This window comes from Podarcis bocagei (assembly GCF_964188305.1).
Source record: "Podarcis bocagei genome assembly, chromosome: 2".
In the NCBI taxonomy this organism is placed as follows: domain Eukaryota; kingdom Metazoa; phylum Chordata; class Lepidosauria; order Squamata; family Lacertidae; genus Podarcis; species Podarcis bocagei.
The window spans coordinates 11,712,704-11,727,797 of NC_138126.1; the positions used below are offsets into that span (position 1 = coordinate 11,712,704).

At 46.6% G+C, this 15,094-nt stretch overlaps 1 protein-coding gene and 1 long non-coding RNA gene across 2 annotated transcripts in view; one reads left to right on the plus strand and one right to left on the minus strand.

Moving 5' to 3' along the window:
* Nucleotides 1–15,094, plus strand: part of LOC308581354 — a 106,709-nt gene that overhangs the window by 80,329 nt on the left and 11,286 nt on the right. The window lies entirely within an intron of this gene.
* Nucleotides 3,384–13,172, minus strand: LOC308580433 (uncharacterized protein). Its single transcript, XM_081182057.1, has 3 exons — nt 11,942–13,172; nt 10,370–10,490; nt 3,384–7,655 (listed from the first exon to the last, which is right to left on the minus strand). Exons 1-3 carry the CDS (start codon nt 12,698–12,700, stop codon nt 6,106–6,108), a joined length of 2,430 nt encoding a protein of 809 aa, XP_081038183.1. The 5' UTR covers nt 12,701–13,172; the 3' UTR covers nt 3,384–6,105.

Below are 15,094 nucleotides of genomic sequence, written 5' to 3' on the forward strand. Positions count from 1 at the left end.
AGGTAGGCCCATAAGGGGCAGACAGGAACCACTCCAAATCTGTGAGCAGCTTCCCTCCCCAAAAAAACTCTGCCCCAGCCCACCAACCTGGCAGTTCCCTCCAGAACCAGTAAATTGTGTATTTGCGTAAAAAGGTCCCCCCACTCCCAGAGGTTGAGGGGTGTGTGTGTTGTAAAACCAAGTCCTGATTCCACCCCAAAAAGGCATATGCCTGGTTTGGAGGCCCCCTTTCTCCCGCCACCCCAAAAGGATGGCTCTACATGCGAACAGCCCTTCCTGCAATGCTGGTGCCCCCATCCACATTTCACATCTGCGGGAAAACGGATGCTCTAGTTGAGATTCCTGCATTGCAGGGGGTTGGACTAACAACAACAACAACAACAACAACAACAACAACAATAATAATTTTTATTTATAATCCGCCCTCCCCAGCCAAGACCGGGCTCAGGGCGGCTAACAACCAATAATAAAAACAAGTTGATTAAAATACAATTTTAAAAACAAGATTAAAATACAACATTAAAACATTAGGATGCAGCCTCTTCACAGGAGGAGAAAGGAAAAAGAAAGAGGTGGAGGGAATCAAACTGATTCTAAGCCAAAGGCCAGGCGGAACAACTCTGTCTTACAGGCCCTGCCGAAAGAAATCAGATTCTACAGGGCCCTGGTCTCATGAGGCAGAGCGTTCCACCAAGCCGGAGCCAGTGTTGAAAAGGCCCTGGCTCTGGTTGAGGCCAATCTAACTTCCTTAGGGCCCAAGACCTGTAGGGTGTTGCTATTTATGGACCTTAAGGTTATGTACTGAAGTTCTCATCAATGGTTCCTCTTCATCCTGGAGAAGAGTGACTAGTGGGGTGCCACAGGGTTCTGTCTTGGGCCCGGTCTTATTCAACATCTTTATCAACGACTTGGATGATGGACTCAAGGGCATCCTGATCAAATTTGCAGATGACACCAAACTGGGAGGGGTGGCTAACACCCCAGAGGACAGGATCACACTTCAAAACGACCTTGACAGATTAGAGAACTGGGCAAAAACAAACAAGATGAATTTTAACAGGGAGAAATGTAAAATATTGCACTTGGGCAAAAAAAAATGAGAGGCACAAATACAAGATGGGTGACACCTGGCTTGAGAGCAGTACATGTGAAAAGGATCTAGGAGTCTTGATTGACCACAAACTTGACATGAGCAGTAAGAGCTGTTTGACAGTGGAATTTGCTGCCAAGGAGTGTGGTGGAGTCTCCTACTTTGGAGGTCTTTAAGCAGAGGCTTGACAACCATATGTCAGGAGTGCTCTGATGGTGTTTCCTGCTTGGCAGGGGTTTGGACTCGATGGCCCTTGTGGTCTCTTCCAACTCTATGATTCTATGATTCCTCCATGGGGCATACCAGGAGAGGCAGTCCTGTAGGTACAAGGGTCCTAGGCCGTGAAGGACTAGATGACTCTAGGGGTCCCTTCCAACTCTACAATTCTCTGCAATGCTCTCAACAATGTCCCACTGGAGCATACAGTAATGCAGAGGTAAGGAACCTTTTTCGGCCCAAGCGCCCCATTCTCTTGTAAACAACCTTCTGGGGGCCAGGTGACAGCGTGAGCCTGGGCCAAAGTCAAAAGCAGATGGAGCCAAGAACGCAGGTTTTGCCTTTGCTGGGCCCTAATAATAATAATACTAATAATACTAATAATAATATGCTCTTGAATTATGGTGCTGGAGGAGACTCTTGAGAGTCCCATGGACTGCAAGAAGATCCAACCTCTCCATTCTGAAGGAAATCAGCCCTGAGTGCTCACTGGAAGGACAGATCCTGAAGCTGAGGCTCCGATACTTTGGCCACCTCATGAGAAGAGAAGACTCCCTGGAAAAGACCTTGATGCTGGGAAAGATGGAGGGCACAAGGAGAAGGGGATGACAGAGGACGAGATGGTTGGATAGTGTTCTCGAAGCTACCAACATGAGTCTGACCAAACTGCAGGAGGCAGTGGAAGACAGGAGTGCCTGGCGTGCTCTGGTCCAGGGGGTCACAAAGAGTCGGACACAACTAAACAACAACAACTATTTATTTATACCCCACCCATCTGGCTGGGTTTCCCTAGCCACTCTGGAAAGCTCCCCACAAAATATTAAAAATATAATAAAACATCAACCATTAAAAACTTCCCTAAACAGGGCTGTCTTTTATTTCCTTGACATCTGATGGGATGGCATTCCACGAGGCAGGCGCCACTACCAAGAAGGCCCTCTGCCTGGTCCCAGTGTGGCCTGGAGCCAGTGTGGTGTAGTGGTTAAGAGCGGTAGTCTCGTAATCTGGGGAACTGGGTTCGCTTCCCCGCTCCTCCACATGCAGCTGCTGGGTGACTTTGGGCCAGTCACACTTCTGTGAAGTCTCTCAGCCCCACTCACCTCACAGAGTGTTTGTTGTGGGGGAGGAAGGGAAAGGAGAATGTTAGCCGCTTTGAGACTCCTTAAAAGGGAGTAAAAGGCGGGATATCAAATCCAAGCTCTTCTTCTTCGTCCCCTGTAACCTTACTTCTCGCAGTGAGGGAACTGCCAGAAGGCCCTTGGAGCTGGACCTCAGGTCCGGGCTGAACGATGGGGGTGCTTGCTTCCCACTGAGGCATCTGATTAGCCACTGGGGCGGGGGAAGGATGCTGGACTAGACTATTGGCCTGATCCTGCAGCCAGGCTCTCGCTGGGTTTTAATGTTAGGCTAGTTTCTGCACATGCTCTCACATACAAGCCTCTATCTCCTCTCCGGGCAAGCAAGAGGCATGCTCAGAGTCAGGGACGCGGACTTATAAAAAATATTGGGGGGGCCCGGGAAAGCTCATGAATAATAAATAAGCTCATGAATATGCAGATAAAGTGGCGCCGCCTCCTCGTGAGCGAATAGGGGAGAGCGTGCTGCGCCTATTAATCAGCTCCGAAGGAAATTGGGTGGAGCTTTTGCTCGGGAGGGAGGGCAGGAGGCATGCAGCCCGACCCTGTGCATTTTGGGCTGGGGGAGGGGCGGCGATGGCGCTCTGCTGGAGGGGCGCCCGAGATTATTGGGGGGGCAGAGCCCCCCCAAACGAATTTTTGAGGGGGCTCGGGCCCCCTCAAGCCCCATGGAGTCAGCGCCTATGCTCAGAGTTCAAGGACTCGTTCCAGTCAGGCGAAATTATCAAGGACTATGCGGAGCAGAGCCAGCGAGGAAATGTGGCCTGGGGGAGAGCTCCAGATAGCTGCATTCCTCAGGTTTCTCAACCTTGAAGCAAAGCCTTTCCTGCAATTTAATTTCCGTGCTGGAGAAAAAAAGCGCTTTAGTTGAATGAATATGTGACTTCCATATAGCCGTGAAGAGCCCTGCCGGGAAATAAAAATCACACTGGTTCCCCTACTTATGGAGCCTCTTCTCTTTATTGCATCCCCCCAAACATACATCCAGAGTCTTAAAAATGGGGCAGGGACCCATTTGTCCTTTGCTCATGCGACTCAAATGCAGCCAAGTTACCTTCCATTATAAACAGACACCAACACTGCAATGTCAAAACATTAAATCCATTTCATTTTAATGGGGTAAAATTAAAGATAAAGGGACCCCTGACTATTAGGTCCAGTCGTGGCCGACTGGGGTTGTGGTGCTCATCTCGCTTGGTGGGCCGAGGGAGCCGGCGTACAGCTTCCGGGTCATGCGGCCAGCATGACTAAGCCGAACCAGAGCAGCGCACGGAAACGCCATTTACCTTCCCGCCAGAGCGGTACCTATTTATCTACTTGCACTTTGACATGCTTTTGAACTGCTAGGTTGGCAGGAGCAGGGACCGAACAACGGGAGCTCACCCCGTCGTGGGGATTCGAACCGCCGACCTTCTGATCGGCAAGTCTTAGGCTCTGTGATTTAACCCACAACGCCACCAGCATTAATGGGTTACATGCACTTAAATAAGGGCAGATGCCCACAGAATAATAATAATTGGTTGACAGGACAACATTTTATTCAACTTGTGGGTTCTGCGTCACCTTCCATTGTAAACGTAGGCTCCCCCTGGTGAAACACCGGCAAGCTGTTAGTAATACAGCCGTACCTTCGTTCTCGAATGGCTGAGTTGCCGAACAAATTGGCTCCTGAACACCGCAAACCCAGAAGTAAGTGCTCTGGTTTGCGAACGTTTTTCAGAAGCCAAATGTCTGACGCAGCTTCCGCCTGTAGCCAATCGGAAGCTGTGCTGTGGTTTTTGAACGGTTTCAGGAGTTGAACGGACTCCCGGAACGGATTAAGTTCGAGAACCAAGGTACCACTGTATTAGCAGATCCTTTCCACTGCAATAGCTGGAAACTGCCCGTTTCCCTCCATTTTGAATATAAACTGTTGCATAAGCGCATTTCCAATTGCCGCACGACCGGTCACTTCCTGACTTAATCCCGTCGCTTTTTATACCACAAACACTCTGGTTTATTCCCTTTTATTCCGTTAACATTGTGATGAAGAGCGTCCCCTATAGATGGCATTAATGCCGTAACGCTGGGGAAGCAGCACAGAACAACTAATGAAGTGGAATGACCTGTGGGCGATCTGCTATAAATCTGCCACTAATGCACTATTATTGTGTAATCAATGAGAGGTTTCAGAAGACAGACAGACAGACACACACACACACACACACACACACACACACACACAGACGTAGTAAGAGAGTAGTAAGCCCTAAGGGGCGTACTTTCTTTATCATTGTCTTTTGTCTTTCTCTCTTTATTCAAGAGAGGTAAGTCTTGTAACAAAGAGAAGAGCCATCAGCAAACTTGGGTAATCACCAAGGGTTATAGAAGTACAAAATACCATATTTTTCTATGTATAAGACCAGTGGGAGGTATGCAGGGGTACGCATACCCCTATAATAATAATTTATTATTTCTACCCCGCCCATCTGGCTGGGTTTCCCCAGCCACTCTGGGCAGCTTCCAACAGAAGGTTAAAAATACATTAAAACATCAGTCATTAAAAACTTTCGTAAAACAGATGCCTTCAGATGTCTTCTAAATGTCAGATAGTTGTTTATTTCTTTGACATCTGATGGGAGGGTGTTCCACAGGGCGGGAGCCACTACCGAGAAGGCCCTCTGCCTGGTTCCCCTAAACATTTTGTGAATCTTTGTACTTTTGTCCATTTACTGTATTTACTTTCCCCGATCTGAACTTATAAAATGGTGGTTTTCTTGAGTCAAAACGAGAGTACCCCATAACATTTATTTTATTTATTTTTTTTTTGGGGGGAATCACTGTATAAGACGCCCCCACGTATAAGACGGTCCATATTTTTTTGAACCCAAAATTAATAAATCAATATTTCTTGAGCTTTTGGGGGAGGGTTTGCTGCCACCAGAAGCTCACCCACCCACTGCCTATTTTTGAAAAAGGAAAAAAAATCGTCTTACACACAGAAAAATATTGTAGTATTTTTTAAAAATAAAAATCAACAACCAAAATATTAAGGGGTGTTGGGAAGCTCTCCAAAACATCCCAATATAGACTGAGCATGCTCAGTGGCCACGGAATGTTGTCGAGACTGTTGTGGGATGTGGGGTGGAGGAAAATCTGGAAACTGAGGCTATGGAATGAAATCCCATTAAGGACTGAGCATGCTCAGTTGCCACGGAATGCTGACCGGTAGCGGTGAAATCCTGGAAACTGGAGAGGCGGAATGGAATGGAGAGGCTTGGCTTTTGGACATTTTCCACACTGCAATGCTTGTTGTAGGCCCCTCTAGTACAGAGTTGGTTCCTGCTTATTAGATCCTTTCTTTAAAATGGAGACATCAGGGACTGACCACTACGCTCAGTACTCTACTATTGAGGTACGGCTCCTTCCTCCCCCCCAAAAAGCACAAAACAATCCCTAAACAAGTTCCCAGAAATGATGACATCATGCATGCAGCGAAATCTAGGCATGTCACTCGGAAATACCCCCCCCCCAAAATCTCTCTGGGATTTATTCCAAAATTACATGTGGATGGGATGAGGACGTTAACAAAGTTTGTCTTTGTTCCTGCAGCAAAAATTATATAGTTTGTTTACAAGGGTGGGTTTGCTTTCACTGATGGTCTCTAGCCACCCAGAAACCTTCCTACTGACTGAGCACCAAGAATGATTTGCCGGCACTGTGGGTTCGCTCATGTCTGGCAAGGTGCGCTTTCCGACTGAAGCTCCTACCGCAGTCTTTGCATTCATGTGGCTTCTCTCCCGTGTGGGTCCTCTCATGCGCCAAGAGGGTGGACCTGGCGCCAAAGCATTTATCGCAGCACGCACATTTGAATGCTTTCTCTCCCGTGTGGTCCCTCTGGTGGTTAAGGAGGTGCGATTTCTGACTGAAGCCCTTCCCGCAGTCCAGGCATTTATGAGGCTTCTCTCCAGTGTGGATTCTCTGATGACTGTTGAGATTAGTCTTCTGGCTGAAGGTTTTCCCACAATCCGGGCATCTGTGCGGCTTCTCTCCCGTGTGGGTCCTCTCATGCGCCACAAGAGTTGATCTGCCACCAAAGCACTTCTCGCAGTGTGAACATTTATACGGTTTTTCTCCAGTGTGGGTTCTCAAATGTCCAGTAAGGAGGGAGTTGGAGTTGAATGTTTTCCCACAGACAAAACATTTGTAAGGTTTATCTCCCGTGTGCAGCCTCTGATGATTCGTGAGCTGTGATTTGTTGCTGAAACTTTTCCCGCAGTCTGAACACTTGTGCGGCTTCTCTAAAACGTGGGTATTTTCGTGGGCAATCAGAACTGACCTCAGACCGAAACTTTTTCCACACTGTGAACACTGAAAAGGTTTCTCTCCAGTGTGGATTCTCTGGTGACTACTAAGGTGAGCCCTCTGACTAAAGCTTTTCCCACATTCGGAGCACTTATGGGGCTTATCTCCCGTGTGGGTTCTCTCGTGAGCAATAAGGACAGACTTGAAACTGAAACTTTTGCCGCATTCCAAGCACTGATATGGTTTCTCACCCGTGTGGATTCTCTGGTGTCTTCGAAAGGTGGCGCTCCAACTAAAGGTTCTCCCACACTCAAAACACTTATAGGGCTTGTCTCCTGTGTGGATTCTCTGATGACTAATAAGCTGCGAGCTGGCGCAGAAGGTTTTCTCGCAGTAGGAGCACTTATAGGGCTTCTCTCCTGTGTGCATCCTCTCATGCACAATAAGGTTTGTGCTCCTGCTGAAACTTTTCCCACAATGAGAGCACTTAAAGGGTTTTTCTCCCGTGTGGATTCTCTTGTGGATGTTTAGGTCCGATATCTGGCTGAAACACTTCCCACAATCCAAACATTTGTAAGGTTTTTCTCCCGTGTGAGTCCTCTTGTGTTTGATGAGATCAGTCCTCCAGCTGAACTTTTTCCCACAAATTTTGCAAGTCTTTTGTCTCTCACCTGCTGGAGTCTCCTGCCAGGCCATGATTTCATTAAAGCTCTTGCGGAGGTCTGCTTCACTCCCTTGGCGGTCTCCTTTCCAGCTCTCAGGCCTGGACAGATTCTCAAATGTACTGTGATGATCCCTGCACTGGGTAAGGCTGGCTTCTCCATTCCCCACTGCCGGCCTAGATGGTTCCACTTGATCGAAAAATCCAAGGACTCCGTTTTCCTCTTCGTTTTCATGTAGCGTTGCTGTGGCAGAGGAACAATTGTTTCCTGCAAGGAAGAAAAAGAACCGCACAACAGGAAAGGTTCTTAAAAAGTGTAATTTAATGTAGAGATAGCTCACCCACATCCTCCAGGCTCAGGAAGGGTAATACTTAACAAAAAGAAAACAAAATAGCTTATGTAGTCTTAAAATATACCATATTTTTCGCTCTATAAGACTCGCTTTTTCCCTCCTAAAAAGTAAGGGGAAATGTGAATGCGTCTTATGTAGCGAATGCAGGTTGCACAGCTATCCCAGAAGCCGGAACAGCAAGAGGGATCACTGCTTTCGCTGCACATCGATCCCTCTTGTTGTTCTGGCTTCTGAGAGTCAGAATATTTTTTTTCTTGTTTTCCTCCTCCAAAAACTAGGTGCGTCTTATGGTCTGGTGCGTCTTATAGAGCGAAAAATACGGTATTTTAAGAAGAGCTTTGTGGGATCAGGTCAAAGGCCCATTGAGTCCAGCATCCTTGGATAGAGAGCAGTGCTGATAATGCCAAGGTTGCAGGTTCAATCTGTGATTCCTACTGGCAAACCCTATTGGTGTTTCACAACTTTCTGACTAGTTGCAGGGCCTTAGCTGATAATGCCAAGGTTGCAGGTTCAATCTGTGATTCCTACTGGCAAACCCTATTGGTGTTTCGCAACTTTCTGACTAGTTGCAGGGCCTTAGCCAGACCTAGCAGAGTAAACATAGAGTTCACGAAAGCAATTGGCAACTTGGCTGCAGACAGGATGGACGAAGCAGGAACTAGGAACTTGTAGTTAGGTGTCTATTATATACAGTGGACTATTTACAGGAACAGAACAAAACACGGATCTTTAGCTAGCTCTCTCTTACACGAAACACAACTCCTGAACTCAAACTCGTACTAACACATTCCAGTTAGTAGGCCATTAATCATTGTTCCCATGAGAGAGCTTGACCAATCATAGAGCTGTCTCCATGCCTCTGTATCACCAGGCAGACTTACTCCTTCACATTGACTTGGCTGTCTGCCAAACCCTAATTGACTCTGTGTGAGTAGCTGCACGTATTCAGATTCCCAACAATTCCTGCATTGCAGGGGGTTGGACTAGATGATCCCCAGGGTCCCTTCCAACTCTGTGATCCCCTTCTCACAGTGGCCAACCCAATGGGAAGCCTACAAGCAGGGTCTGAGTTCAAGAGAGCTCCTCTCCTCACCTGAGATTCCCACAAGTGGTATTCCGAGGCCTATGAAAGTGGAGGAATAATAGCAATGGCTTTGTGTCTAGTTGTTTTTAATTAGAGTGTGGATTTTAGCTGTGCTTTATATCTAATTTTACTGGTGCCCTAGGCTCAGAGAGCCTTTTTGATCAAGCAGTCTTGAAATCTTTTGAACAAACAAAGATAGCCCTCATGGCTAGTAGTCATATGATGTCAGACTCTCATCATCCCTGGTCACTTGAGAGTGTGTTTTAAGAGAGGAGAACTAACCCCACTGTACATCGGGGAGGGCTATGTGGAGAGAGTCTCTTCCTTTATCTCAGTGAAGACCTTACTTGGAAAATAAATACAACCCAGGTGGTTAAGAAAGCCCAACAGAGACTCCACTCCTCAGAGTATTGAAGAAGAACAATGTCAATCAACACTTGATGATCTCCTTCTACCGGTCCACAATAGAAAGTGTCTTTTCATACTGCATCACGGTGTGGTGCGCTGGTTTGACATCATCTGACAGGCAGTGCCTACAGAGGGTGGTGAATACAGCACAAGATATTATAGGCTGTCCCATGAATCTGCTGGATGAAACAGCGGAAGAAAGTTGCCTCAGGAGAGTGAGGAAACTTCTCAGGGATGATTCACACCCTGGCCGGCACTTTCTTGATCTCCTGGCCTCGGGCAGAAGATATAGAAGCATGATTAGTCGCACCAACGGGGTAAAGAACAGCTTCTATCCCTGGGCTGTTAGGCTGCTGAATGAAAAGATAACAACAGGGCAACTGACTTTCGAGTTTGGTGGGTGTGCGTCAGTAAACAAGGGGAATTAAGACTAAGAGAGCTGAGTGGGGGGTGCTCGTGTAATCTCACTGTATGCAAGTTGTACAAGTGACAATAAAGTATTTCAATTTCAATATAGGGAAAAACATATTTTTAAAATAAGTACAGTCGTACCTTGGTTTTCGAACAGCTTAGTTCTCAAACGTTTTGGCTCCCAAATGTCGCAAACTTGGAAGTGATTGTTCCGGTTTGCAAACTATTTTTGGAAGCCGAATGTCCAATGGGGCTTCAGCGGCTTCCGATTTTCTGCAAGAGCTTTCTGCAGCCAATCAGAAGCCGCGCTTTGGTTTTCAAACATTTTGGAAGTCGAACAGACTTCCAGAATGGACTCCGTTCAACTTCCAGGATACGACTGTAGATCCTTTTTGCACAATACACGTGACAGCTGAATGGGAGCTCTTTATCCAGAGACAATCTCTCTTTAAGGAGCGGTTGCTTACTGGTAGGTTGCTGTAGCTAATAAGATGCTAGACTGAACAGGTCGTGACCTGATCCAACTTTGTTCTGAAGCAGCAAGAACCAAAGTGATCCATCCCAGCCCTTGTGAAGCCAACTGTAATGATTAACTATTATTCAGACTATTAATAATTCTACAGCACCAAGCCTTATTTGTGGTGGTTTGAGAGTTATGCCACCAAACAATCTAAAAGCGGCCTGATACCCACTTCTTCCGGACTCTCACGTAACAACAATATTTACCGACTATCTCGTTGGCCTTGTCGCACTCCTGCTTGCTCTCCCCAGAGAGGCCCACGTCCGATGGAGTCAGCTCTTCTTGGGGGGAATTCAAGGATTCGCCCTTCCTGACTAGGCCTCTGTACTGTAACAGAGAGAAGATGCTGCCTTATATACCAAGCAAATTTACATGCAGCGAGAGGCAGTGCAGTGTAGTGCAGTGGTTAGAGTGTTGGACCAAGATGTGGGAGACCAGGGTTCAAATCTCCACTCAGCCATAAAGCTCTGGTTCGCCTGAAGCCTATGACCCTGTTTCTGGATCACTGCTGGATACAGGGATCAGGACAAGGGGCTAATAATAATAATAATAATAATAATAATAATAATAATAATAATAATAATAGCCCCCCCATCTGAGTGGGTTGCCCCAGCCACTCTGGGCGGCTTCCAACATATATAAAAATGTAATGTTTTGTTTATTTGTTTGTTTGTTTGTTTATTCCACTACTGTGGCCTGTGTTTTGTTAACCCAAAAATGGAAAATGAGCGAGGTCCCAACTAAAGAAGAAGGGCAACTTAAGCTGATGGAATATGTGCAGCTTGCAGACTTAACATATAGAATAAGAGAACAAGAAGAACATATGTTTAAAGAAGATTGGAAAATGTTTATTGAATATATGGGGGGAAATTGCATACACCTGAAAACGCTGGCAGCATTAAGATAAATTCAGCAGTGTAAATATGTTTTGATGGATGTAATAATGGAATATTGAATGGCTTTGTTTATGTAAAATATGCAGGGATTTATGGTATGCAAAATGAACCATGGAAAAAGAAGGGAAGTCGTTGATATTGTAAAGATGTTTAAACGAGTATTTAAAATTGTGAAACAGAAAATCTAACAAAAATTATATAAAATAAAAAATAAAAATGTAATGAAACATACAACATTAAAAAACTTCCCTATACAGGGCTGCCTTCAGATGTCTTCTAAAGGTTGTATAATTACTTATCTCCTTGGCTCAGGGATCGCATAACTTCAACATCTCTCCAATGAATATAAATATAAAGGTAAAGGTAAAGGGACCCCTGACCGTTAGGTCCAGTCGTGGCCGACTCTGGGGTTGCGACACTCATCTCACTTTATTGGCCGAGGGAGCCGGCATACAGCTTCCAGGTCATGCGGCCAGCATGACTAAGCCGCTTCTGACAAACCAGAGCAGCTCACAGAAACGCCGGAGCGGTACCTATTTATCTACTTGCACTTTGACGTGCTTTCGAACTGCTAGGTTGGCAGGAGCAGGGACCGAGGAATGGGAGCTCACCCCATCGCGGGGATTCGAACCGCCGACCTTCTGATCAGCAAGTCCTAGGCTCTGTGGTTTAACCCACAGCGCCACCCGCGTTCCACCAATGAATATAGAGACATCCTAAAGAAAAGTGGGTCATTCCGAGATCAAATCAGAAACCGAGATGGCTTCTGTAAATCCGGGACTGTCCCTGGGAAATAGGGACACTTGGAGTGTCTGTGACTGAGAATATAAGGGGTGAGAAGATCTTTGAGGTAACCACATTAAATGAATCGAACATACTCACTCGTTCCTCTAGCCTTCCATCCTCTTCCTGCCCCAGTAGGAAGTCCTCGGCCAGGGCCACCGCCTGGGCGCAGGTCTTTGCGCCGCGATCCCTGACCCAGCTCTGGATCTCTGGGGGCAGGATGTTCAGGAGCTGCTCTAGGACCACCAAGTCCAGGATCTGCTCCTTCGAGTGCCTTTCCGGCTTCAGCCACTGACGGCAAAGGAAGGACAGTCGGGCGCAAACCATGCGCGGCCCGTCCCCTTCCCGGCAGCGCAGTTGCCTAAAGAGCTGCTGGGACACATCCCCGCTGTCCGGGATATTGTCTAAGTTCTCTTCCTTCACCTGTGCAGCATCTGCCATGACGACGGCTTCCAAGAAGCCACAGGTCTTCTGCCCATCAAGGCTTGGCGGGATCAGAGTTTCTCGTCTGGACGAGCCCTCTGAGGAAGCCATGTGTGCTTGGGTCTGGGTGGACACACTGGGCGCTTCCTCCAACTGCGGGTTCCCCCACTGCAAGTGAGGCGACTCCACCGTCTTCAGGAACTCTTGCCACTGGGCTTCCCAGTGCTGCGCCAACCCCTCGCCGGGCTCCTCTTTGACCTGCCCTCGGTTTCGAAATTCACCCCCGTTGACCTGAGAAAGGCTCGTTTCCTCCAAACTCTCCCTGGAGTTGCAGTCCTTTGAGCCTCGAGTCTCCATTTTCCTTCTTGGCAGCATCTTCTGCTCTATAGGAGTCTGGGAAGAGGAGCCCAAGGGTGTTTCCTGCTTGGCTGCCATTTTGTCTTGGGCCGCTCCCCACTTCCTCTAAAGCCATCTCTGCCCTTTCACCCTCCGGTCCCCATTTTCTTCATGGCGTGCATAGCAGGCGAAACTAGTCTTTGGTTTCCGATCCATCCGCAATGTTTTGCAACAAGGCGGTTATGCAGAGCTTGTCGAGTCCTCTCGGCAAGCTGAAGCTGCTGCGTTGAATGGGCTTGTGGTTGAATGGAAGCTACCTAAGGAAAATAATAAGAATAAGACTAATTTATTACTTATAGCCCGCCCATCTGGCTGGGCCTCCCCAGCCACTCTGGGCGGCTTTCAACAGTATATTAAAAACACAATAAAAGATCAAAAATTAAAAACTTCCCTAAACAGGGCTGCCTTCAGATGTCTTCTAAAAGTCAAGAAAGTTGTTTATTTCCTTGACATCTGGTGTGAGGGCCTTCCACAGGGCGGGTGCCACTACCGAGAAGGCCCTTGGAATGGAAGGAGGGGGAACACATGAAAGAAAAAAGGATCTGTACATGCAGTTCCTAAAAGCTGCTTATTCAACCAAAAATTGCCTATTTATTATGGCAGGTGTGAGGAACTTCTTTTCTCCCAAATTATTTTTATTAATTTTCCAAATTATTACACATCAAACCAATTTAAATTAATTTAATACAATTTCTTAAAATCAGGTTTCCTGCTCCTGTTCCGAACATACAATCACCTTCATTTTTTCACAATGCCACATCATTTCTTATTTAGAGTCCAGCTGACATCCTTCACTTGCTGTGTGGGGAACTTCTGGCCTTCCAAATATTGCTCCTCCATCAACCCTTATTTATTAAGCAGGGGGCAACAGAATTTCTAAATCTGGGCACTCTAGACTGTCACTACAGTAAGCCTACAATTTGCATACAATTCGGCTTTACGCACTGGCAAATATATATATATATATATATATATATATATATATATATATATATATATATGGGGGACTGGTGTCCGCCATTGAACCCAAGGTGTTTTGACTATACACGATTTGGGCTTTAGGCGCAATCCCCGGAATGTAATTCCTGCGTACGTTGTGGGCTTACTGTATTTGCGGGATGGTTTCAATCACGTATCAGCCAATTCCCGGGCCCTAAGGAAGTCAGATTATCCTCCACCAGGGCCAGGGCCTTCTCAGTGATGGCTCCGACCTGGTGGAATGCTCTGTCCCATGAGACCAGGGCCCTGCAGGATTTAACTTCTTTCCGCAGGGCCTGTAAGACAGAGCTATTCCGCCTGGCTTTCAATCTGAACTTAGCAGGATCTTTTATTCCCCTTCCTCCCCTCCCCCTCCCCTTTTTATGAAGATTACCCGCTCTGGGATCCCACAGCTAATTCTCCCCTGACCCAAATAGGACTAATTTAGCCAGCTAGCCCTGGTGATCATCTAATGTTTATTGGATGGATTTCCCCCCTAAATTGATTTTTGATTTTATTGTTATTCACATTTTATTTTATGCTGTTTTTTGTAGCATCAATTACCATATTTTTCGCTCTATAACACGCACCCGACCATAACATGCACGTAGTTTTTAGAGGAGGAAAATCCGTAGGCATGCCACCCATAGGCATTCCCTCCATAACACGCACAGACATTTCCCCTTACTTTCTAAGAGGAAAAAAGTGAGTGCTATGGTGCAAAAAATACGGTAAGTGTTTTAAATTTGTTGTTAGCCGCCCTGAGCCCAGTTTTCTGAACCGGGAAGGACGGGGTATAAATAAAATATTATTATTATTATTATTATTATTATTATTATTATTATTCCAGTTGTGCAAAGCTGACTGGGAGGTCTGGCACAACAAAAAACCCTTCTCCAAAAGACCAGACTTTTCTGCTGTAAGCGATGGGGAAAACGCACAGGAAAGTATGGCACGACACTTGCTTTGAACCAACTACCCTCCCTGCAAGCAATCAGAACGAATGCCCAAATGTTATTATTATTACTAATAATAACCTCCCTGCGAAACTGAGCAGGGTGGGTGCTCCATAAACAGGTGGTCTGGAGCACTCTGAAGAGAGAATTTGACAGCTGGAGTCAGGGAGCCCCTGCATCTATTTTTAACATCAAAATAGTACTAATAATTGAGACACCCCCCACCCACCCCAACCTGGCTGCCCGCCCCTCTCTCCTGCCCCTCCTGGCAATGGGATCAAAACGGTTAAAAACTAAGAATACTGCAAGATATTGCAACAAGCAATAATTTGCAGCCTACTCGCTTCCCATGCTGTTGCAGATACCTATTGCAGTTCATCTTCTAACACCAGCCTTGCTCAAGTCACAGCCTTCTTGCTGCTTCCCAAAGGGAAAGGCCCTTTCCTCGCTGTTGCACACAGCTGTATACAGTATATTCCTTTTTCCATTCATTTTTGGC